The sequence below is a fragment of the Corvus moneduloides genome, chromosome 15 (genome assembly GCF_009650955.1).
Source record: "Corvus moneduloides isolate bCorMon1 chromosome 15, bCorMon1.pri, whole genome shotgun sequence".
In the NCBI taxonomy this organism is placed as follows: Eukaryota; Metazoa; Chordata; class Aves; order Passeriformes; family Corvidae; genus Corvus; species Corvus moneduloides.
The window spans coordinates 4213744-4240085 of NC_045490.1; the positions used below are offsets into that span (position 1 = coordinate 4213744).

Sequence of the window (26342 nt, forward strand, 5' to 3'; positions counted from 1 at the left end):
GTGGGGTTTTTTTTCCTACAACAGGGAATTGTCTGATTATTGTCTGTTACAAGAGCTCTTAAGAAAGTACAGGGAGGAGGCAGCGTGTGTGTTGATTCCGGCGACCTGTGTGTGAAACTTCATTCAGGCTCACAATCAAAAATTAATTAAGAAGTTTTATCCTGAACTTTGCTTGCCAATGTAGGAGTGTGATAAGTCTAATATAAAAGCTGTTGTGGGCCTGGAAGGAAATAAATTTCTCTGCATGTCTGAGATGTCCAGGCATGTGACAACTGGAGCAGTGTGGAGTGCCAGCAGAGCGTGTGTGCTGGAGCAGTGCTGGCCCTGGCTGTGTTGGTTGTGTCTCTATTAGCACAAGGGGACAGTCAGGGAGGAGAAGTCAAGTACTACACAGCACTTCAGCTGTGCTTCACACTCCTTGCTTGTCCTTGAGAAAATCATTTCATCTCCATGTTTCATCAGCCCAATTGCACAAAGCGTTAGTGCTGTTGTGTATTATCACCTTTGCCCAACGTTGCCTTTTTATTCCAGAAACCCCACAGAGCAGATGCTCAGTCTGGTTTTGAATTCTTCATCACAGCAAGTCATCATTCTTGATGGGATAGGCTGTAGTGCCCCAATTAGTGGTAATAATAATAATACTACTCTGAGTAGATGGTGTCATGAGTGAACTCTCCCCTGATTTGATCTTTCAGAACTAAAAACTCATTCATACAACCTAAACAGTTTTGTATGTTATTGTAATTAATGAAACCCAGGTGCCCTAGCTATCTTGTTGTTCTTGTTTTAGCACAACTGCTTGTAAACTGACACATGTCAAGTTTTAATTTAGAGGAAACTTTTCAGGCTGTGTCACTGAATAAAACCCCAAACATTCACTTATTATGAAAACCTTGAAAGTCACTTAGAGATTGCCATGCTGTTTGATTCTGTTACCACAGCCTCTCCTACAGCAGAGGCTGCTCATTTGCCTCCATGGGATGCTGCCACTCATGTTTGAATTGAAGCCACTTGTGTCTTATTGCAAATTTGCATAAGAGACAGAGATGATGCTTCATGAATCCCAGATAATGGAATTTGGACATGCAAGGCTCCATCCCCAGAGAAGGGAAAGGCAAAAAAAAAAAAAGACTGAAAAATAGCAGTGAGAGCTGTGGCCCGATTCAACAAGGTAATTAAGTGCCCGGCCTGTCCTTGAGCACGTGAGAAAAATGACTGAATGTATTGTACTTATGTGCTCTTAGTTAGGCACCTTTTGAAGTGTCTTGTTAAATGGAGAGCGATTTTTAGTTACTAGAATAAAGAAGTCAACACATGGTAGGAAGAGGTCACCAAGTGGTGATGAAAATAAAGATGTGCTTGAGCCATTTATAGCTTTCAGGAGAGTGGCAAGCACTGGAGTTACATATTTAACACTTAGGACACACTTCAAACCTGGAAATCATCCTACCCAGATTTTCTCTGCCTTTGCCACTGGGTGTTGGGGACATTGCAAAAATATCAGATCTCTCACCATACACTGGGAGAAAATTGAAAGCACAAGGAACATGGTATGTCTTAATCAGTGAGCAAAGCTTAATGGGCTGTGGTTAAAAATGAGGAGTTGTGCAATGCTTAATTTTGATATATTAGGTGAGGTACTATACCAAATAAACAGGCCGAGTGCTAAACGTGCATAAATAGCTTGATCTCCAGGCTCCTGGTCTCTGAATATTAAAAAAAAAAAATCTAAGCTCCAAAGTATTCACAAACTGAGCCATTTAATGGCAGGCAGAATAATCCACAGAGCTGGATACGTTACTGCATTCGATAGTGCCAACTTCATTGAAGAAAGTTGTAAACCCATGCGTTTCTTTCATACCTCTGTCTCCCCTGGTGTTGATACAGGATTTAAATTCAAAATCTATGAAGGGCTAAAGCTAAAGCTCAAAATCATTTTCCGTGTTTGCCTGTCTCAAATTAAAACTGTGTTTTGTTGACAAAATTTGGAAAGGTTTGAGATTTGGCAGACCTGGTTGTCCCTGTGCTTACATTAATGTGTCACCACCTCATTAATCATTTATTAAACTGCAGTGTGCCTTTCCCTCTTGCTACAGTCTGTGTTTTAGGATGCCTTGGTGCCCATTCCACATATACTCTGGCTCTCCCCTCCCCCTAATTTTATGATTTCTCCACAAATTAGTTTTAGCATGTGCTTTAACTTGAACATATCCCAGTTGTTTCAAAATCAAAATGAGGGGAGTGTAGTATTTTTTTAGATTAAAAAATATGAGTAGAACTCGTAAGTATGTTAAGTGCTCTGTAGCAATCCAAGTAGGTAACTGTGGCACACAATATTCGAGGTGCATTTTTTCACTGTTAATAATTAGAGACATTAATATTTCCTTAGTGCAGTGTGTGTTCAGTGTTCCTCTATTAATGAGAATTTTCATTTAAAGAATTGAGCAGTAAGAGCGTGTTGCTTCTTACAGGTGCACTATGAATAATCATTTTTTTTTCAAACAGACACATAAGAGGGGTTTTTTTTCTGCGTTTCCTGAGACTGGAAGCAGTTTCTCTTGGGGATTCCATTTATAGTTTCTGCTGCTAACGACACCAAAGAACCACACCACTGAGGTCTCTTCACAGTAAATCAAACTGTTCAGGAGGGAGGTAGGAAGACATTGTTAAGGAATTCAAAATACTATTGCATCAACAGTTTTGAAAACATGAGGAGGGGAAAAATTAAATGTCATTTAACTCACATAAAACCTCACCAGGATTTTTCCTCAAGTTCTTACCTAGAAAGTTGCATGTATAGCAACAGCTACGTAGATACAGGATTTTCACAGGTTTGAGAACTGCCTTACTGTTACTACTCTTGACTCATTATTGTTCTATTTTTGAACATTTCTAAAAATGTTCAAAAGTTTTGGTTTCAGTGTAGAATTGATCAGCTTCAGCAGGAAATCTGTGTGTACCTATAGGGTTTTGGAATTGGGGAAAATATTTTATCTTGTAGCCATTGTTATTAATTGTAATTTTTTAATTTTAATATGCATCTAATCAGACCCTTAGAAGAAGACAAGGAGCTGGCATAAATCGTGGAGCTATGACAGGCAATGCCAAGGGTTTGGCTCAAAATCCCACTTGCAAAGAATTTACAATGGTTGCAAGTGCACAAATAAGATTGCAAACCCCAAGCCACTTACTATAAGATCATATTTTATTGAAAATATCATAAACTTATTCTATCCCTCAGGAATTCAATGGATAAATTACTTTTGAAATCCCTTTTGGAATTTTATATATAGGGCTTGGGTTTTTTCTCTCCTTAGTTTGATTTCAGAAGACCTTATCTGTAGTATTTGGTGCTTTCTTTTTCCCAAATTTCCATCTGTAGGAGCTCTTGAATAATTTATTCTGTATTTTAATATCTTTCACTTAAAACATGCACAAAAATCTATTGCTTGGAATGCCATTCTGAGGGATGGGGTTAGGATCTTTTAGGTGTAAACTTTTCTCTTTTGTATTCCTCTTTTTCAAGACAAAGACTTCAGGATCGGCTCTAGGCAGTTTAGTGTCTTTGCTTACTTTTTCAGTGTTTTAATTGGGGGCCAGAAATAGAAAATTTTTCCTTTCACTTTTTTTTTTTCCCCTAGCTCCAATTCAAGTGATGAAATTGAATAGTTGTAAGTGATCCTTTAAGTGTCCCCATTTGACCAACTTTGAGAGGCAGCAGCTTCCTGAGAGAGTTGAAGCAATGTTTGCCAATCCTTGTAAAGCATTTCACCTCTTCAGAGGCTAAAGCCTCTCAAAACCAAGAACAATTAAAGCGAGAGCCTTTCAGAGCGACTGGGGAATTCAGCAAAATAAATCAGAAATCCTCTGCCTTGGCTCTGGAGGCTTGCCTCATTATAAGAGCAGATCTATTAGCCCCCTTGCCATTGTCTTTCATTTCTCAAGTGAGGTGATTCTAATTAAATTAATCTGCATGTCAATCTATCGGTGATCAATCAAAAGGGCTGAGGTCCCCCTTTGCGGCACTGTGCTTGCGGCTGACAGGGGCTGATAATGGAGGAAGAAATAAACTGTCGAGCAAAGTTAATTAGTCAACATAATAGGTGGATTAAACAGGAGCTGCTGATTGCTATTTCACATGTCGAAGCATGAGGTGGGAGCTGAAACTGCAATTAACAGACAATTATTATATTTGGTTGTAAGAGGTCGCATGAATAAACATATCTCTGTGGGTTTCCGTCTTTAATCCCTTTCCCTGTTTAATGTAAGGAGAAGTGTAGGTCATTTCTTCTTATTGTTTTAGTCAAAGTTCTTGGAGGCGACGCGTGCTCCTGGCAAACCAGCAGCCAGCTGAAGGCCAAATCTTTGGCTGGGTAAAACCCTGGGAATGCCATTCTTTTGTTGGGAAAAGGCTGTGGGAGGGGTGGCTGAAAGAAAGCCAGGCAGGCTGTGGGACTGCTTGGTCTGAATGGGGTAGGAGGAGATGTGGTGTGATGAGCTCACAGCTCTGCAAAGGACTTGTTTCTCTGTGATATTTTGTGGCTTATGTGCCCTGTGCCTGGACAGGGATTTCCTTTAGGAGCCTCAGGGTTGAGGAGTCCCTCTGGACACCTCGGAACAGCTGGGTCTTCTGCTCTGGACCCATTATTTACCTGTTTGTCCCTGCTGGGCTGGCTCCTCTCCCATCCTTGGCAGCTCTGGGGAGCAGAAGTGTCGGATCCTGCCTCCAGCGCAGTCCTGCTGTGTCTCCCTCACTTTGCCTCAAACCAAATCCCAGGTGTTGACATTGAGATAAGTTGAGAAATACAAATAATTCTAACACTGGATGAATAGGGTTGTGTTCTCCAGATCAAGACCCCACTGTCAAGCATGTGTGTGTACACAAACATGCCTATACGTACTCCTTAAGACAGAGCTCGGAAGAAATTTGGGCAAGTCCAACAATCTGCAGTGAATGTGCTGAGGGGAGAGCAGCAGAGAAGGGTGGGAGCGAGGCAGGCAACAACTCTCGTTACAACTTCACAAAATACACTTTTGTTTTCTTTTATTCTGAATCGATTCTCATTTGCAATGTCAACATCTCTATCTACTTCAGCGTGGAAACTGAAGGATAATTTAGGGTAAAACACAGCTGCCCTTGTATATAGGGGAAAAAATACTTAATAAAGATCCTCTTGTTAAAATGATGGTTAACAGTGTGCCGTCTGCCACACAGCTACAAACTCTGCAATTTGACTTAAAACTACATCAAAAGCTTTCGATGCCAAAGACCCACTCATCAATAGCGTCTCTTGTTGGATTTGTACAGCATAAGCACCAGTTATTATGCGAAATAGCTTCACAATTTTCTACAGCTCCCAGCTGTTATTTATTTAACTGAGTTTATTACACTCCTCACTTCTTAAAAAACGCATGGATATATCCAAATTTTCCTCCATTTTGCTCTTGTACTTGCAGGTCGTGGTGTCTACAACAGTCAACGTCGATGGCCATGTGTTGGCAGTGTCGGACAATATGTTTGTGCACAACAATTCCAAGCATGGGCGGAGAGCTCGAAGACTCGATCCCTCGGAAGGTACGCCTTCTTATCTGGAACATGGTAGGCAAATCATTTTTATTGGTTGGCATTGCTACTTTAAATGTGGATTTATTTGGTTTCTGTCTCTGGCTGCTGGTTTCAAAATTGTCCTGGAAGCGCTTATACCTCTGGGGCCAGGTATTTGAAAGGGACTGGCCTCCAGACCACAGGGGAGAATTTTCAAGTAGGCCTGCTCTAAATGTAGTGAAATGACAAACAAGTAAGCAAATGTGGGTGCAGAGGTTGTCCTGTGTCTCAGTGAAGTGTGGTGATTTCTTTTTTTTCATGTTGGTTGCATCTATTAAGCGCCCAAAATTGAAGTCCGATCTTTTTTCCAGACTGCCCTGATTTTTGACTGTGCATCTAAAGGATGTTGCATATTTTCTGACGTGCTCAGCACCCAAGTTTTGGATTGCATTTCTTCTATCTATAGGGTGTGGAGCTCTCTAGGAGATTCATCTGTTCCTTTGAATTGCCCTAAATGAAAGCAGAGCCCTTTTGGAAATCCATCTGCTTACTCAAGCCATGGATGAATGTTCTTTTCTGGCTCCAGCTGTGCCAGCTGAGGACGTTGCTTTTCCCACAGCTGTTTGTCTCCCCTCCCTGCTCCAGGCTATTCTTCGCCGTGGACATGCCAGCTAGGATGGTTGTGTGCTTGCTCCCTGGTCTCCTCCAGGCCGATGAAGTTCATTTGAATTAAGCCATTTAAATAATCACTCTTTGCCAATCCAGCTTGTTGCTGAAATGATTGAAGGAGAAATGGTGCAAGGCAATTTGGCTTTTCTGAAAGGACAGTAAACTCCAGCAAGGGTGGGATGGGGGCACGTGGCTGGAAGCAGCCTGGGGACGTAATCTCTTCTGTAAGGTCAGCTGGTCCTGGAAGGGAACATCTGCTGGTGACTGTAGGTGCTTAAAATGGGAGTTGTTGAGTGCAAATGTACTTTGAAAAATCTGGATTTGATTAATGTTTTGTTTTGCTCTTTGTCCTCAAAGTTGATGACTACTGCTGAAAAACAAAACAAAAACAGAGGGCATTTCACTCCCCTCTCCCTGTTCCAGCTTGGCAGAATAGCTCTTTGTCTTCAAAGCTGTTTGTAATCCTAAATTCAATAGGTGCTTGCTCCCTCTAAGAGATGTGTACCCTCAGCTCCTATTGAAGTAGCTGAGTGTAGAAGGCACCAGTCCTTTATGCTGGTTTGTTTCACAAATATTTGCCAAGGATCTGATGAATAATTAAATAGATTTTTCCAAAGAGTTTGAAGAAACCAGATAAAATTTTCTCTGGGAAAGCAAATGCCACTCAGAAAAATGTTAACTAGATATGTTAAAAGAAATTATTAATGCTGAGAAGTGGGAAAATGTGGGGGTTTCTACTGCTCAGTGAATTCCTGTGGAAATATTTTTCTATTCTGTTTATGCTTTCAGGCATCAGTCCTGCAAGCACTTATGCATATATTTAAGATTATGCTCACATATGGTCCTGTTGGGATCAATGAGGCTTCTTGTGTCAGAGAAGCTGAGGGTATTGATAAGTGTTTGCAGAATCGGGTCTGTAGTTCACACTTACTAACCTAAAATTCTTAGCTCAGCAGCGTTTCTCATTATATAAACATAACTTACATCTGTATTTATTTAGCTCTAACTTTTTATGTAGGCTATGAGCCATTTTCAGCCATAATTCATGCTATAGAATTTTTTTTTTCATCCTGCCAACAACCTAATTTAATAAACAAACCACTGTCATAATTTTTACTGAAATTTATAAGGAATGCATGAACTCTGTCTTTATTAATTAGAAGAAGGCATTACAAAAGGAAACTTCTTTCTGTTCAGCTTTGTAATCTTTCCATTAAGTCTAGTCTTAAAAAAACAATCCTGTTATTTTTCTTATATTCCTACTAAAGTAGTTGCCATATTTTATTTTTTTTTCTTTTTTTCCCCATTGCAGGCTTCTCAGTGCATGCTTTTGGTCGAGGCAATACTTAATTTCTCTTACATAAATGCCCTTATTCTCATGCATGGTGGTGTCTCATTTTACCACAGCTGTCATTCCCACTCCTATAACCTGAGGGATTCTGTTGGCAAAAAGCAACAAAAAAAGATAACTCTGCTTACGTAGCTGCACACACCTGAGTTACTGTGCTGATATTAAAAGTCAACATCTGCAAAATATCTCCATGTGTACATTTTGTGGGGAAGGTGATTTTTCTAATCGACTTTCTCAGGCACCTCTCAAGCAACCTCATAAAGCAACTGCTAGTAAATTCTTACTTTTGAATAGCAACCTTCACACTACAAAATTGTTCTCTTCCCAAAGGCTTGGTGGAGCCTTTCTTTTTAACCTAAATCCTTCAGTCTTGCTCTCCAGGAATTCTCTGCACATGTGAGTCCAACAAACAAGAAAAAAAACTTAAAAATCCAGTAACTGTTGTGATGTTATTAGGTATCTAAAACACTTAACTAAATAAATAAAAAGGAAAGGAAAAGGCTTAATGCTATTGAATTTTGGACAAGACCCACTGGAACAGATGACAATTTCCTCCACTGAAATTAATTTTTGCTTTCAGTTCGAGTCACAAAATGTATTATTTTTCTTCAGTTTTTGGAATTTTTATTTTGGATAAAAAAAGAGGCAGTTTGTTTGCCTCTAATCTTCCCAGCTTTTCTGTCTCCCTCAGGGGAAGGACAGATTGACCTGACCAGTATCCATAAGCAAGGAGATGGGAAGTGAGCATAGTCATGGTTTGTCCCTGGTTCATTGCTCTGGTGAGCAACTGCTCGTCACAGGGTTTTAAAATCTTGGATCTAATTATAACATACTCTTGACCAAATGTATTCCTGTGGACTTTTCCAGATGTTTAACTTCTTAACACAAATATCTGATGGCAATAGAGATGAATGGCTGACTGTGAGGGTTGGGGAAAAGGGAAACAGGATGTAGCAAGGTGTGCTGGTTGTTGAGTTTACTTAGACAATATCCAGCTTATTTTTCCTTACAAGCTTGTGTTTGCTGCTCTGAAACATGGAGTTGCAGTTTATGTGACACCTAAAAGACACTGTGGGTGCCAAAAAGCTGGAAAGAAAGCTGTGCCTCCTGAGCCACTCAGGAGCCTGGTGTCTCCACATTTGGGTTTCACCATCTCATTAGCAGGTAGCCTGGATTATTTTTGGGACATCCAACACACCTCTATTTTTATCTTGCTTGTCAGACTTTTCACTCAGTAAAGTGAAAGTTTCTTTTTGTAACTCCTTTCTCTGAATATAACCAGGACCCCAGATCATGGTTTCATATCCACACGCTGCCCCCTTGATACCAGTGGGTTAAGCAGCTCATCTTTCAAATAAATATATCTATCTTTTAAAAGTAATAGCTGGCAGAGGCCAATTATTATTCCATCCATCTCTGTGTGGTATAAATAGGGTAAGCCACAGTAATCTGTGGTTTTCAATAATTATCACTTTTTCATTCACAAATAGTTGGATCCTCACTGGTTTTATATTTATGGTAAACCAGAAAGCTGGTGTGGTTGACCTTTCCAAATTATATATATATAGCAAGATGTATAGTCGAGAGCCAACAGGCCCCAGTCAGTAGGATGTATTTCTGCTTGTAGTTCATCCCGGGGTGTCAATTTTAAAAGCAAAATCTTTCCAATGAAATTTAAGTGATGAACTTATAGAATGGGAGAGTTCTGGCAGGACTTGTAACAACTCTTTTCGAATTTACCAGCAATAAATCCACTGCTGCAAAGTTTCCAGTTAAAACTCTCATATCATTGCAAAGTAAAAAATCTTTTTTCTCCCCAAATCTTTTGAATGTCTTTGCAAGAATGTAAAGCCAATTTCAGCATCAGTTTCTCTATTATTTTTCCTCACTGGCAGAATGCAATGCCCTCGAAAAATGATAGTCCCTGAGACCCTGTCAGTTTGCATGCTCTAACACTTTATTATCTAATGATCTAATATGCAACAAGGCAAAGAGGGGGTGCTTATCACCCTGACAGGATGCCTAAGAGAAGTGACTAAATTACTTTATGTACCATTAGCACTAGCTGCCACGGTGAACTCACTGTGAGCATTTATGCAAATATTCCTGAATACATTCAAGTGGCCTTGTCAGGAAGACGACTGACAAGCAGCTTAAATGCTGGGGTTTTTAAAGGGACAGTTTTATTTCTTTTTTCTTTTCCTTCCTCCTCCATAGGAAAGCACTGAAGAATTAGGTGACGGTGAGGTTTGCTGACGATTTGGTTCTGAGTCAGCTCAACAGCAGCAGCAGATGAAAGATGCAGGGTAGAAATAGACACAAATGATAAGGAGTGATGTCAGGGTTTGCAGGTGGAAGTGGAGATAACCATGATTCCAAAGCAATGCCCTGCTGTTATTTTAAGATGAAATATACATAAATCTGTGTGTATATATATCTAAAATAGGTCATTATGTAGCAAAACCATTACTAGTGGTTGCCTTAAACTGGAGAGGATAGTGGATGGCTGGATTATTTGATCACTCTATTGTGGTACCTGAGACAGTCAAGCTTTTACAATGTTGTTTTAGCTTGTGACAGCAATGAGTGACTCCAACCGTTTGTCTGCAGGTGCAAAACTTCCCACAGGAAATAAAAAGTAGTAGTGGCTGTGCCTCAGCTGGACATGACAGGTAGATCCTCTTGTCAGCAGTGGGGCATTTAAAGAGCTTTTCTTGCCAATCCTGCCCATCCCAGGCCATCTGAGAGCTCTCGGTGACTGCACAATCACAGATTTTCCACTGAGTCCTCAGATTTGAAAGCAAAAATGATTTCTAGGCTGTGCCTTAATGAATTAGGTATTTTCTGTTTAGATTATTAAAAATGGAAAAATTTCCCCCCACCTTGTAAACTATTTGGAGAGCATAATATATAAAATAAAGCTTTGAGACTGACTGCCCTTAGGTCTCATTTCTAGTCTGACTGTAACACAATTGTTGAGCACAGACATTGAATACTGTGAATTTAGTTGCATGTGGTGGGTGATTCCTGAAAGAGACTCAGAAATCTGGCCTAGTGACCTCCTTCTTGTGCCCTAAGTGGCTTTGGCACAACTTTAACCACTAAATTTTGGGCAGTGTGTAGAGTTGTGACGGGGATGCACCTATCAGCACCATTTTAACCATTTTAACACTGAATTCCTTGGTGGTGCCTATCTCTGGCTGATGAAATTGTTACTCCAAGACAGAATACTGACTGAAGCAAAAATTTTAGCAAGTTGAGACAGGTTAATCTTCAAAACTTTGTACATTTTACCCTTAGTTGGTATAGGTTCAGGTTATTCATCAAAGTTAGGGACTACTGCATTAAAACACTAGCTTGGTTTAAACAAAGAAACATTAAAGTTTGACTTGTTTCCTCCATGGGTGGAAGCACCTGTTATGGTTTAGTGCTGAGCTTAATAATGTTTTTGTGATTATATGAAAAATACAAACACACACACTTTTTCTGCATCATATCATTCCATATAGAGAAATGCAGTGGGCTTGATTTATTATTTAGAAGGGAAATATTGAAAAAAAATATTGGGATTCTACCACTCTACTTGAGGGGATTTGTATGTTATTCTGAGTTATGTCTGCTTTCTAATTTATTTTCTATGAAGGAAGAATACCTTGGGTTGTTGGACATCTCTATGCATACACAGGGGAAAAAAATGTGACTTTCAGAACATTGCACAACATGGATAGTAATAACAGTAAGTGAGCCTTGGTATACTGAAGGATTGCAAAACTTCAAGCTGGAAATAATTTTCTTTATTTTTGCCAAGTTGTCTTTTTCGTATCGGTTCCTTCATAAATGCAGTGACTCATAAATTCAGGCAATTTTTAACATAATGGCTTGTTATGTGTTCTTGGAGCTTGACCTCACTGAGTGTGTAATATTAACCTTTTCGCTACCCTGTGGACTTACTCTGTTCCACAAAATGAGGGAATGGTTGGGGCTGGAAGGGACCTCTGGAGATCATCCAGTCCAACCCCCTGCTAGAGCAGGTTCACCTGGAGCAGGTCACACTTCATCCCATCCAGTCAGGTTTTGAATATCTCCAGAGACTCCACAACCTCTCTGGGCAGCCTGGTCCAGTGCTCTGTCACCCTCAAAACAATTTTTTTTCTCATAATCAGATGGAACTTCTAAAACAAGTGAGAACACCAGGACTGGATTAGTTCAGAATGTGGACTTGGGTGGAGTTAGAGCATCTGTCCCTCTGAAGAACAAAACATGGCCAGAGAGTTAAGATGCTTTACTTGAGAGAATTGGTAGATAAAGACTCATGATGATCCCAACAAGATTTAAACTCTGGGAAGCACTGAAGTAAGTTTCCAGTACTGTGGCAAGTTCTCTGTGGGTTGCAAATGTTGAGTAAGGATGTGATATTTTCCCAAAAAATGTATGCCAGGCCAGGGAGAGGCTAAGGTTTGAGTAATTCCTCACATGGGAATTGCTGGGTGAGGTTCTCTGGTGGGTGCTATGCAGAATTGTCAGGCTGGGTGATCAAAATGGTCTTTTCAGGAGTGAAATCTTGGGATTTGTCAGATCAGCAAAACATGGCAGAGCTAGGATTTGCACAGCTCCAATTTAGGTAACCAAAACTGAGTTAACTAAATTGTGCCGCACTTAATTTTGCTGATGTCTTTCTTTTTTAATCTTCACCAGAGCAGAGTCGCTGTTTGCAGGCCCTGATCCCTTATTCCTCCTTGGATGTTACTGAGAGTTGCACAAGAGCTGGGTGGGTGGGTAGGTGGAGCTGCCCTTCTCACAGCCAGGCACGCCAAACGAAAAGCAGAAAATCTTTTGTTTCTGTTTGTCTGGGTCATAAATCATCCATTATGGAGAGGTACTCAAAAGCTTGGAATATCTGCCTGCAGCAATTCTGATCTTTCAAAATTTATTTTTAGTCTGAGGCTAAATGAAAACAAGATTTGAATGACAAAGATGGGTTTTTAATGGTTGGTTTAGGCGAGGAGATTCCAGAATTCCAGTTCTGCCATTAGAATGTAGCTATTGCATGAAGTTGGAGGTTGGAGTTTGTGGGGTTTTTTTTTTGTTTTTAAACATTATTGTGTAACCTATTTGTGCTAACACTTCTGCAGGAGACTTACGAGATACCATTTGAGGTATTCTAGTCATTAATGAAGTGATTGCTGTTGCATAATATCCATGGAAATACTTCTGGAAAAGTCAAGTTTGGGTACCCCAATTGCCACTTTTAGAAAGGATTCCTGCTTCGCTATTGCTTATCAGGGATTTAGGGTCATGTTTAATTGAGAAAGGAAAACTGGGAATGGGAAACACCTCCGTTTAAAAAAGATAAGATGTATCAGTTTCTACCCACGAGCAGCTGCCCTTTATGTTTTTCAAATAAATAAATAAATAAATAAATAAATAAAATACCCCCAAACAGCTGTTCCCCCAGAATATCTAAGTGACATCAAGCTCTGATGTGTTGTTACCCTCTATTGCTATGAGGATGCAATGAATTCATGGAAAAATAGTACCTGGATGAAGATAGAGAGAATTTTGTGAATTTCCCTGAGGAACTTTCAGAATTGCACTCCCAAAATTGCAGAAAGAAGAAAACAAGGAGAAAACTGCAATTAAATTTTGATACATATTTGCACATAAAAAACTGTTTTGTTACAGCAGACCCATAAGGGAGGAAAGTTCAGATGGAAATTCTCCAACCACCATAAGAATTGACTCTTATTTGGAGAGTTTGACCAGCCATTTGCTGGAGGTTTGAGGTTTCTCTCCAGACCTCAGAGGAGCTGAAATACAGTCATGCAAGTAAAAAAAGCTTCGCTCCCCTGTTTGATAGAAACTTCACAGGTACCAGGAGAACATTCAGCAGACTCAAATAGGAAATGAATATTCATGGCTAATGAGTATTCATTACATTTCAATTTGCTTTGCTGGCCACCATGTCACAAATACAATGGCATCATAGGGGAGAAGAATGACTTCAGGATTGTAGAAATATTTGAGAGATACTGCACTATGGCAGTGAAGTTTTGCCATTTTGGCATTGATTTTCCAACCTTCCAAAATGGGCACAGAGGAAATGACAACACATTGTGTTATTGTAGTATGTTTAATATTATTTCTGAACAAATTCCTCTAACTTAGCTTCTTCATTATAGGATGGCTTTTTTGGTGTTATGTTGGGAAAATATTTTTTTTCACTCTGTTCCCCTGCTGGTTTGGGCAGAGTATGAAGGAAAATAATTTTGTGAATTGGGGTTTGGAAGTTGAAGGCCAAGAATTAGTGGGTTTTTTTTTTAGAATTCATCTGGATGTTACAAAATGTCATGATTATCAAAGAATGGTGTTCACAGCCATTTGCAGGTATTTGGACACTTCCAAATGTTTCATGTTGAGCACCCCAGTACTGAAATATCCCAGAGAAATCAGTAGTTATGAAAGGTCTTTGCTCCCACGAAACTTATGTCCAAAGCTGTGAATCATCTCAGTGATAACAGTCTCAAAATTAAAGTTTTGTTTAGGTGAAAATTTTCCACAAAACTGTCATTTAGAATATTCAGTTTAGAAAACTTCACAAATAATGAACTGATCTTGTCACTGAACTGAGAGAGGATTGGTGTGAGCATTCAAGTCTCTGTCTGCCAAGTGTTTCCTCAGAAAAATGAGTATTTGACAAAGCTCCTCCACATCCAAGGAAATGAGTTAATAGCATAAACCAGAGTACTGATGCAGAAAATGGAGCCCACCAGGGTGGAATGTTTGGAGCGGTTATTCTAATCTGGTTTGCTATTTGAAAGCTACTAACGTTTAGTAGTAAAAAATAAAAATAAGCTACTAATAATTAATAATGGAATGAAGAAAGGCTTTGTGTTTGGCCCAAATCCAGAGTACAAGATTTTTGGGAGTGTATGGCATTGCAAAAAGTGTGCTTTCATTAAAGCCAGTAGTACAACTTCATAAAGTGTTTTTTAAAATCTTAGCCCAAACTGTTTGCTGAGCATAACCAGAAAGCTTTGTGTGTCACAATTAGTCCTTTCTGCTTTCCACCTTCATTCCATGAATTTATAGTTCTCTTTGTGACAAAACAAATCCTTAGCGTGAAAATGACTGTAATATAAGCAGTGCTGGTTTATGACCTCACTGAGCAAAGCGAAAGGGCTTCAGAAGTTTATTAAAAAGATCAAGAATAAAGTTTTATGAAAACCTTGTCAGAAATTCAGAAGTTTAAACTTACTTCTCAAAAGTAATTCAAACATTTAGATGTGCAAGACACAACGGCCACAGCGAAACGCTTAACGAGGTGCTGCCCTTCATGATGTGAATGTTTAGGATTTTCTGAACTTCTGATCCATTTTTTGTGAGGCAAGTGGTCACCCAAGAATGTAGGTATCCCTATTTGGAGATTCTTGGGCCTAAAGCCAAATTCTCAAAGCACCAAGGTGCCTAAAGCTGCAGGTCGGTGTTTAGTGGGATTCTTAAAACTCTGGCGACAGAATTTCTATGCCTGTCTGCCAGGCGCTTTGAAAATTCCACTAGTTGCTTACTGCAACCACTGGATTGGTGGATGCTCCCAAAAATCTGGTCCCAAGTACTGCAGGAACCTGTGTGCTGTTTGGTGTACTACTGTTGAAGTGCCTGTTAGCACTGGGAGTGTAAGGCAGTTCAGAATTAATTATGTTTGGTTAATACCATATCATTATGGTTTTGTAGCAGCTTTCTCAGAGGTTCTGTATCTATCCCATGAAAAAGCAAAGTGCTTTTCCCACAGAGGTCCCTTCTGTGTTGTGAAATGGCACCAGAGTGCTGGATCTCTCCCCTGCTGCTGGTGGCTGAACAGACAGCTCATGTTGCTGTTTCCTGAAAAGCCGGCTTGCATATGGAATTCATAGGTTTGGTGTTACCTGATCCATGCCCAGAGGGAAGGCTAGCACTCGGAGCAAATTCTGCCTGACCACAGCACTGCTCGTCTTTCCAGCTGCAGCATTATGCAGTTCATGGGTTGGGTTTGAAGTCACAGCACTTTCCTGCAGGATGTTCAGGTGAGAGCATCACTCAGCTCCGTGGGATCTTTGAGGAGAACAAGAGGGGAGGAAAGAAGTACTTCTGACCATGTTTGGCTCTCTGAGACACTGAAAGGTAAAGCTACTGTGATTAGGGGCCCTTTGGGGAAAATTACTCTTTTCCTGGGATGATGGCGAGTGCTGCCTGATCCTGAAGGTGATGGTGAGTGCTGCCTCCTCCTTCAGCCCCTGAGCCTGAGCAGAGGTGCCTGCACAAAAGCCCAGAGTCAGGTCCCTGCTCAGTATCAGCTGCCAAATATTTTTTATGAGGTTGCTTCTGGCTGCTCCCTACCTATGATATCGTCTTGCCGAGATCCCTTGGTACTTTCCTGAGCCAGCACGGAACTCCCTGGGTCTCCAGGCTTCCAGAGGTGTCTTCCCATTTCTGCTTATTGTACAGCAGAAAGAGGACCCTAATTTAGGCAGACTTACTCACCCAGCCAGAGCTGGAGTCTGACATTTGACAGGCTGCAATGCCTGAGGTAGGTGGTCTGAATGCGGCCCTAAATAAATAAATAAAAACCTAGCATGACTTTATCAGAGACATTGAAAGAACAACTTCTCTAAGCATTTGTAGGCTCGAGTCCAAAGTATTCACTCAGATTTTCAGCGTGCTGGTTTTATGTGGTGTCATTGCTGGACAGATACTATGAACTATAAATATAATTTTATGCTTATGTTTTTGCAAGTAAAGCCTAAATGGCTGTGAGGGGGTGCCTGACCCTGCACTTGGAGCAGCACAAAGAACAGAGGAAGGAACAGTCTGAAAGACACAGCACAGCAGAGACAAGGGGGTCTCAGTCTGTGCAATGCAGTCGTGGCTGCTGCTTGAAATGCAGTGCAGGTTATGTCGCCTCCACCACTGTCCCACTGCCATCACAAACAGGGGCTGAGGATTATATTGCATTGCTGAATCTACTAACAATAATAAAAAGATTATTTTTACTATTATTATTCATTATCTAATAATAATATAACAATAATAATTAATTTGCATATCTACCCTTTCCATCCCAGCTCTTCATTAGTTCACAGTGTATTTCTGGCCAGGACAGAAATTTAGTTAAACCTTCTGATCACTGGGATGCTTTTCCTGCAGGAGAGCCAGATTCCCTACCTTTTCCCTTGGCCCAGGGCCTGGAAACCCGAGGCCGTGCATCAGACCTTGGTCCCTCTGTTGGCAGCTCTACATAACCTGTCACAGAGACAGCCCGAGCACAATTTTTGCACATGATGAATATGGATCTTTGCTGCATCTGGCAGGCTGCAACAATGAGTGCAGGAGACTGTCATTAATAGATAATAAAAGCAGAAAGAAACATTAATGGGAATAAGCTTTTCTTTTACTGGGAGTGATTATTACTTTTTTGTTCTTGGGCTGTGACTAGATTGAGCTGCAAAGAGCAGCTACCAGTGCTGTGTGCACGCATGTGTTTTGTTGCTGGCTGTTTTATAATCTGAAATATTTAACCATGACATCTTCAAAGTGCGACTGTGTCATACATCCTCATACACTAATAGATTTCAAAGATGAAGAGCCTTGCTGCTTTATGTTTAGTCATGCCTTCATCTATAAATTTATGGCAGTATTATGGTTTAATGAATTGAACAAGTCCCAGAACAACAACAAAAATGCTCTTTTGTTTGAATTTAGATATAGCGCACTTTGTTCTTCAAACGAGTAATAAAACCAGTATGTTTCTTTAGTGGTAAACTTGGGGGTAACTTCGTCTCACATTACTAATTAAGCACTCAGGGAGCTGTGTGTGCACATGTATGTGTATGTGTGGGGGGGGTACACGGGCGCTTTCAGTCGTGGTGTTGAGCATAGGCTGAGCATTCATATTCCGATAGCGATAGGCAAACCTCCCAGAGCAGATGGAGCAGAGTTCAGCACAAAGGTTTAATCCTATCAGGATGATTCCTGTATGGCCATCTGGATAATCCGGTGCACAAATTCAGTGCCTGTTAAAAGTACAACGTAGGCCAAGATTAGCGTCACAGATTTTCCACCAGACTTGTTCATATTTGACTTTATGCTTCTCAGACTCCAGAAAATTGCATTAGAGAGCCTGTGATTTGTGAGAGAAATCAGATGAGGAATAAGAACTCTTAGGGTACTTGAATTTCCCTTGAAGAAACTGGATTACAGGCACTCCCTGTCCCTGGCAGAACTGCTTTGTGTTTCTGCATGGGTTGTTCTTGTTTCTGAAAGACGATTACTGCGAGCTCTCTGTTGTGGGCAGACTTTCTCAATTCTGCTGAGCAAAGAGACCCCAGCTAAAAATTAGTATTACTTGGATCTTGTTTTTATCCGGAAAATAAATTCGTTGTTTGCTGTAATATCCATCTCAGGTGGATTTCTGATTGTTGCGCTGTGTAATGTAGTGGGGAGGGGTTAATTTGAGGGATGTGGGGTTCTGTTTTTTCCTTTGTGATAGTGAAAGATGTAATAAAAGGTAGTTGATACTAGTATTTAGTTTGGCAGTGAGAATTTAGACATAGATTGAACTCTGTGTTTCATCTAGAATAGTTTCTGTATATCACTGATTAAACCTTGTGGTGTGGTGTGGCCATAATGTACCAGTGGATGCTGGAGCATCAAGGCTCAGCCCTGTTGTGCTCTGGATGCTCTTACACCTTACAGGATTTTATCTGGTCCTGTGTTCTGACTCTAGGGAGATTTACTATGAGGGATTTACTGTTTTGTTAAGTTACTGATGGAAAATGAAAGTGAGAAAACAGGACCAGGGCTGGTGGTAAAACAAACCAGGAATTTGGAAATTGCACCCACCTGCCCTTCTGTTAGGTTGGGTTCAGCAAAGCAATAAAGCAGAGGGTTAACATTTAGCAAATATAGAATTCTTTGTTGGATCACAAAGGACCAGTCAGTTAAATTAAGTATATTTTGGAGTATGCAAGCTATGCAGTGATGTTTGTTTTGACAAACTTTTAGGGCTGATTTATAGTACACATTTTGGGCTTCCATTCGCAAGGTTGTCTCCATCCTCACCCAGAAATTGCATCAGTACAACTATTTTTAAACTTGAGTGCACTTAACCAGATGCAGTCTCCTTTCTGGACATGCCTATTGTTTTTAAAATAGTCATAGTGACTTAGCTGGGCTCCATAACTTCATCAGGGAAGTTGATAGTGGAAAGCCACTGAAATTGAAATGGGACAGGCAGATAGGATTTTTTTTCACTGTTTTATTAACAGAACTTTTAGAGCACATACTCAGATACAACAATCCCATCCTTGTGTCACACCTCAGTCCCCTACATGGTGTTTGTTGCCTTTGCCTATCACACACTGCTCCTGCACCTTTGCAAGTGGCACCATGGGGTGGAGGAAGGAGTAAAGGAATAGAGGTGCAATAATTTGGGCTAAAGCACTGCTGAATGGTAAAGCATTTATCTCGCTTGGAGGTCAAAATGTATCTGTGCATCCCTGGGGTAGCAGAGCAGTCACTGCTTTGGTGGTGGGGTCTGAGCACATGTATCCCCAGTAGTGGAGCTGGAGGTGCTGCCAATATTTGAAAGGCCCTGTGCAATATTCTTGGATGTCTGATCCAGTGTGTGCATCCCTGTGCACCTGAGCTGCTCAAGAGCACAGGGAGTGCTGAAGCTGAGGGGCTGCACCAGTTTAGGCAGGGAGCAACGTTTGCCCAAAGCCACCCACAGCAGTTTCTTCATGCTGACTTAAAATGAAAGCCCTGCAATTCTGCAGAAAAAAAAAAGAATGTAAAAATTGTAGCTTAAAGCCTGTGCAAAATTTCCTAGGAATGAAAAAATCAGAGCAGCACATCAAAAAATTCACAATAAAGTTGTTAAGCTTCTTGAAATATGTATATTTAGAGGGAGTGCAGATATATATTTCAAGAATAATAATACATGTATTGTTTATATATATATATTAATCTTTAGGCTGAACTTAATTTAACATAATTTTAAGTGGGTTTGCAACATTGCATTTTTCTTGGGGAATTTATTATTTGCCAAACAAAGATGGCAGACCTCTCTTTGGAGGCCAAGTTTTACTGACTTGCAGGGAGGTATTAAGGACTCTGACTGTTTTATTAATTTTTGGAAAGCAGGAGGTAGGTGCTAAAGTAAAACAAAAAAATAACCCAAATAAGCAAAGAAACTCCCAGAACTTCCTCTGTGATGTGAAAGGGTTTATGAGAATGAATGAAAATACATTTCTTGCAATCATACAGAGATAACTAAATTATTATTTTATGGAAATGTTGTAAATAAAATAAGGAGCAGATTTTTGTTGTAACAGGTCTCTCATTATTCTGGATTGCCTCCTTTTTCCATGCAGTCATTTTTCAGGCACTGATCAACAACTGAGAGCTTTGGAAATCATTAAGAAAAGAGAAACAGAGAGAACTCCATGAAATGTAACTTTGCTAGCTGAGGCATCAGGATAAAAGAGAAACACTGGTTTAAGTATTGATTGTAGGTGGAGTATTATCCCAGGTAATTTACATTTTCATTTCCCATTAATGGGAACCGAGCATCCAAAATGTTCAGCAGAAAATCAACGCCAAGACCTTTAATTTCACTACTGGAAAACAGAAATAAAGGCAACCTTCCCTTCCCTTCCCTTCCCTTCCCTTCCCTTCCCTTCCCTTCCCTTCCCTTCCCTTCCCTTCCCTTCCCTTCCCTTCCCTTCCCTTCCCTTCCCTTCCCTTCCCTTCCCTTCCCTTCCCTTCCCTTCCCTTCCCTTCCCTTCCCTTCCCTTCCCTTCCCTTCCCTTCCCTTCCCTTCCCTTCCCTTCCCTTCCCTTCCCTTCCCTTCCCTTCCCTTCCCTTCCCTTCCCTTCCCTTCCCTTCCCTTCCCTTCCCTTCCCTTCCCTTCCCCCAACCTGGAGGGATTGCACGGTGCGTGTATTTTTGGTTCAGTGATTTCACCCAGTGCAGATGTCATGAAGGACCGGGAGGAGGTTGCCATTTTTGGCAGGGTGCTGTAATCTTTAAGGCTTGCATATGCTAACCCCCAAAAATCGAGGTGCCGTGAAGGAGAGGGCTGGGGAAGGGGGAGCAGGGCATCACATCCTCGTGCCTGTGTTGCGCAAAGCTGCATGAGTTATCTGCTCGAGAGGGAAACCTCTGCTACCCTGTTTCCTGCACAGCAGCTGCTCATTGTCCGCAGAGAATGGGAGACAGAGCCGGCTTGATACGCAAAAGGAAAGCAGGAAGATCATCACTTCACCGAGATAAGCAGCAAACACATTGTTTAGCTCAAGAGTGAAGATTTAATGCTCCAGTAAAATATATAAAAGCTCTGCCACATTCTCTTTCCCTGAAGTGTCCATGACTAACCCTTTGGGCTGGTCCTGAGGACTTTTCCCCATCCAGGCTGGTTTCATAAACTTCAGCTGCTTTCAGCTGCTTGTGCTGGATGCAGCTCCAGCAATAGCCCACAACCATTCCCTGGGCAGACAGAATTTTTGGGGTTCACCCTCTCAGCACACTCAGAGCAGTGAGCAGATTGACAATTCCCGCTTCTCAAGAATGAGGGTATTATTTAGGGGAAAACAAAACCATCCAAACCCCAAACAATCTCCCCCTCAATGAAACAGGCCAGCTCAACTCCTTAAAAATTATTTGGCTCATTCTTTCAAATTGGAAAAAAATCCCAGAATTATTACTGAGTCCTGAGGCCAAGGTGTTGGCATTGCTGTGTTGGCTGTGCTGCTGCTGGTCCTCGTGTGAGGCTGGGTGAGCCTTGCCCTGCACAGGGGGGTCCACACGTGACCCACGGCTGTTTTGAAATGGGAAGCCCCAGTTCTGTATCCACTGCCCAGATCTTGGGAGCTTTTCACAGGACACTACCCAGCTACCTTTAAAAATCGAGTTACTTATCCTGCAACTTCTTCAGCAGGGTTTTTAATCACTTATTTGAGTGGTTTGTTGAATCACAACTTCAATAAGTCATGGTTTTGAGTGCTTAAAACTGATTTGTGAAAAATCAGTAGTTTAGCGAAAGCGTTTAATGGGTTGCAGGATCAGACCCATAAACTGTGGGGTTAATCTGTGGCTCATTTATTTATTTAGCCCGGAATTAGGTTTTACCCAGGGAAAAAAAAGGGGAAAATTAAATTAAATTCCAGATATTTTCAGTACTTCCTCTAAGATGAGACATAAATTCCCTGTTCCTCTTAATTCCCAGTTTTAACTGCCTTTATGCAAGTGTCCTTGCGTGTCACAATACTCTTAGAGAAAGAAAAATAAAAACGTGTGCCCTATCATTTAAACTCCTGTTGTGATGCAGCAACTGTTGTCAAGAGCCTCATCTATGGAATAATAGAAGATGAAACCACACTTCATGATAAAAACTGCAGGCGAGGTCATTCTTACAGTCACCAGCACAAACTGGATATTAATCATAGAGCAAATACATTTCAGAAGCTAAATAAGAGCAGTCCCAGAGCCCTGCTGATAGCTGTGCATCCCACTAATTCACCTCAGTGAACATTTACCTCTAAGCTCAATTAACCCTTATTCCAAGGCCACCCATAAACTTTGTGGTAAATATGTTTTTTTTCCCTCTGGCCTCTGTTTTCTATCAGTGGAACAGATCATTTCTGTTGGAGGATAAAAAGCTATCTCTGTTTAGAAATGCAGGTCCCTAATTAAGAGTATGAAATGTCCAGTGTGTGGTTGTGAGGAGCTGGAGTTGGTAGATTATTGATTCTGTAAATTCAGATGCTCCTGAGGGCATCTGTTATTGCTTCTGTCATCAGGTGTTGTTTGAGGCAGGTAGAAATGCTCAGGAGGCAGGTGGGTGGTGGTGTGGGGGAGAGGAATTTCCTACTGCAATTGCCTGCACACTAAGTAAGTTGTTAGACGTGTACAAGAAGTTAAGAGGAGACATTAATGCTGTTGTTTAGTTATTATTATTATTGTTATTAGTATTATTAGTACTGTTATTATTCTCCCTGCCAAGCATTGTTCAGAGGCAAATTGGAAATGTGGTAATTAGGCCCTGACTGGTAGTGTAGTACTTGTGTCCTGAGCCAAAGTTCAATGCCCTGAAATGAAATTTAAACCAATTAATCTGTTAGATTTTTATCGCTTGTCCGTGTTTTCTCAGCAATTCCCTCAGCACGTGGCCTTTGATCAACTCTCATACAAAAGCTAAAATGTGTGCCTGCTGCTAGCAAGATGGGGCTGACATTAACATGGCACTCATAAAACAATCAGAGCAGTGAAGCCCTCAAACAGACAGGGCAGAGTAATATTTAATAAAAGCGCACACATAATCTTCAGAATTAGCATTTTGTGCCTTGCAGTACCTTTGGGAGAAGAGCTTTTATTTGTGGAGTGATCATTATTATAACAAAGAAGAGCTACCTAATAATTTCCACTTTAACTCTGCAATATGCCATGAGCATTTCTGAACCATTATGCTAAACTGTGGCGGGGTAATCATTTTATTGTCACAGTTTGAGGGAAGAAAAATCCCCTGTATATCAGTAGCTGTGAGGTGTGGGAACACAGGAACACACCGACACATGCAGCACACAACAAAAAACTTTTCCTATTTTGCTCCCCATCTGCTGGAGTTGGTACCTGCCATCCTTTGTATGGGAGGTGATAAGATTTTAATAATGTGTACTCTGAGAAAAAGATAAAGATTTCATAAGAGCGTTGTTTCCCTCGGAGTCATTAAGGCTTTGCTCATAAATCCTTAACATTTATCAATAGAGACCTTAGCTTTGAAGTCAGTGGCAGAATTCCCATTGGCCTCCATAAGTTTGGGATTGCAGTGCCTGCCTCTGACATCTCTATCTGTGAGCTTGGACTGCAGGAGCAGCACGATGGGACTTGTCAGAGGTGGGCACTGATTTGCCCTGATATTATGCAAAGAAGGAGAGCAGCTCATTAAGGCTCAGAACCATTAGGTTGTTTGAGCCAGTGGAGGATGTGGCCACATCACCTTCAGTGAGGAGCTGCAAGGTCCTGCTGCAGCTGGAGGGGGATGTTTGGTTTTTCCTCAGCCCAACTGTTCTGAAAAAACACGAGTGTGACATGCTCACACCAAAGAGTGTGAAAATCCTGTCTGACAGCTGGCTACCAAACTCTTCAGGTTCTTGCTGTGGTTGGCTTCCCGTTGTTCATTCAACAACAACAACAGAAAAGTTCATATATGTAGGAATGAGCAATTATTCTTTCTTTTGTTATAATTCTTCCCTGGACTTAAAGTCTGTTCATGTTATCAATCAGGGACACTTCACTGCCCTGATGAGGACTGGTCTAAAGTCCTTCACTGTATTTTGTTACCAGAGAAGCTACAGATTTTGACTAAAAACTCTTCTTCTACAGAAAAAGATGAATTTTAAGTAACTTTTTTTTCTATTTGTTTTAAAAACACTATTTCAGAAATGATGTTTTGGGGTTACAGAAGGGCATGAGAAGTCATAATATTTTGAAACAAAACATCTTGTTTTTCTTGGAGGTATTGAAAAGTGTTATAATTCCAGATAGAGATTCTGGAAATTTGCATTCTGAAAAAAAAGAAAAAAAAGAAAAAAAAAATTTCTATATTTTGGTTTGTCTTCTGACCAAAACAAAATGTAGAAAAATCAAGGCCTCCAGTGAAAAGATTATTCTGCCTAGCTCTGTTTTCCTAGGGTTGCACAGAAGTAAACACCTTCCAGACAGTGCTTTGAAAGTTGCCAAGTGATTAAGAGCAGAAGTATGAAGAGCTGAGGGCCTGAGCTGGCCAGACATTTGTACCAGGGGCATAAATAGAGCTGAGGTCATTGCCTTGCCCCCCTCCCAGTGTTACCTGTGGTGATGCTACAAACGGGACCCGATTCCATCCTCCTTGGTGCTCCAAGCAAAGAGCCTGGGAAGGGCAAAGTTTTAGACAGACCAATGTCCTGAATGACACTGGTTGTTGCAAATATGTCATAGTATAAACATGTTTTGTGCCCTCAAAAACAGGTAGCAGTCTGGATGCCTCCCTCAGCACGTCTTCCTTGGGATGCAGCCCTTCAGGGCCACTTCCCTGGCTGGGCAGCACCTCCTGCAGCCCTTCCAATCTTTATGGGCACTTGCACTTTAAAACAAGAGAAGCTGTGTGGGGAAAGCTGGGGAGTCCCTCTGGTTTTTGTGACCTGGGAAAAGAATGCCCTGAAGTTTTTTGGGAATGCACAGTGCTCTCACTCCATCTCAGGCTGTGCCTGCAAAGGGCACCATCCTGCCCTGCTTATTAAACCACCAAGTCCCGACTTTTTATCCTCAGAGGAGATGTCCTGGGCTATTGCCAGCAGTTTTGATGAGGCACTGATTCAGCACAATTTCTACATATTTAAATAAAATGACACATGCTCACAGTGGCTTTGCAGGTGAGAGTGTCCCAGTGAAGAGCTCACAGCCCCAGTTCAGCACAGAGCCCTGAGTGTCTGCCTCAGTCCCCCTGGCTGCCATGGATGGGACTTGGCACGTGTTTGGTGTGAAGTAAATACATGTATAAAATATTGGACTCAAATACATGTGGCAGCACAGGGCAGCACCTTGAACCTCTGAGTGCAACGTAGGGGCCACAGAGAACATCACAACATAAATAGCAAGAACTTTTCTGTGGGGTGCTGTAACTGCCCAACAGTATCTTGCATTCATTGTAAAGATTACTTGAATCTATAATTTTCAATTGTAGAATCATTTATGTTGGAAAAAACCTCAAAGATCGAGTCCAACTGTAAACCCAGCACTGCCAAGCCCACCACTAAACCATGTCCCCAAGTGCCACATCTACATGGCTTTTAAATCCCTCCGGGGATGGTGACACAACCACTTCCCTGGGCAGCCTCTTCCAGTGCTTGACAACCCTTTCAGCAAAGCCTGCATATGTTTTCTGTTAATGGCTTATGGTCTCAAATAGTTTTTATTCACTGGTATTTAGGAAAAAAATGTTGCTTGTAGTCTTTAAGAAAAGTAGCTCGTTCTCTGACACATGGGAAACTGATTATCTCTGGGTTTTATTGTGGGGGGTTTGTGTCCATAATCAACTGGGAATACTGGAAAGGGTGTAATTTGGAAGTGATTTTAATTTTTATTTATGAAAAAGTTCGATTCTGTGAAAGGGCTAGATGGAATTTTGAAAAGCTGCTTTCACTGTAAATCTGTTGCTGTGAGCTTGGCTGAAGGGAAAGCATTTGCTTTTGGACATCACAGTGGTTTTTATGCACAGTTTTATGCAAGTAACTTGAATCCAAATTAAACATATTGAAGTTACTTCTGTGTGCGCGCTACGTTTTCGTGACGGTAATGTCAGGATGTTTCTTTTGTTAGCTCATGTAAAAGTTAATGGCTGTGCTCTGCCAAGTTTGGAGTAGGGTAATGATTTTTTTTTCTGCCTGTTTGTGTTTTTCCCTGGAGCTGGCATCCCCAGCAGCTTAAGTAGTGGAAAAGTTTGTGCCTGACAACCTTTTGTAGGTATGGCCGGGGTCTGTTTGCTCCCCATCCATGCCTGCCACCAGCAGTGGTGTGAGTCTGGGGCAGTGCTCACAGAAACTGAGCTGCTGAGGGTGACTCAACTGCTCCCTTTCCAGCTCCCTCCTGCTTCCCAGCTCCCCACCTGCCCACCCTGCCCAGGGGCTGGGGGGAAGGAGCTTCCCAGCAGCCACACTGACTCCTGCAATTAGCTCCAACCAACCAGAACTTCACTAAGGAGTCGTA

The 26342-nt window shown here is 41.2% G+C and overlaps 1 protein-coding gene across 9 annotated transcripts in view; it reads left to right on the forward strand.

Moving 5' to 3' along the window:
* The window catches only part of EBF1 (EBF transcription factor 1), a 271263-nt gene that overhangs the window by 173769 nt on the left and 71152 nt on the right, over window positions 1–26342 (forward strand). For 5 of the 9 annotated variants that reach the window (XM_032124832.1, XM_032124833.1, XM_032124836.1 and 2 more), the window contains exon 8: window positions 5458–5599. In XM_032124832.1, the coding sequence (XP_031980723.1) occupies window positions 5458–5599 (142 nt within the window). The remainder of the gene's footprint in view (window positions 1–5457; window positions 5600–26342) is intronic. The other 4 variants (XM_032124834.1, XM_032124835.1, XM_032124838.1 and 1 more) reach the window with 1 other exon arrangement.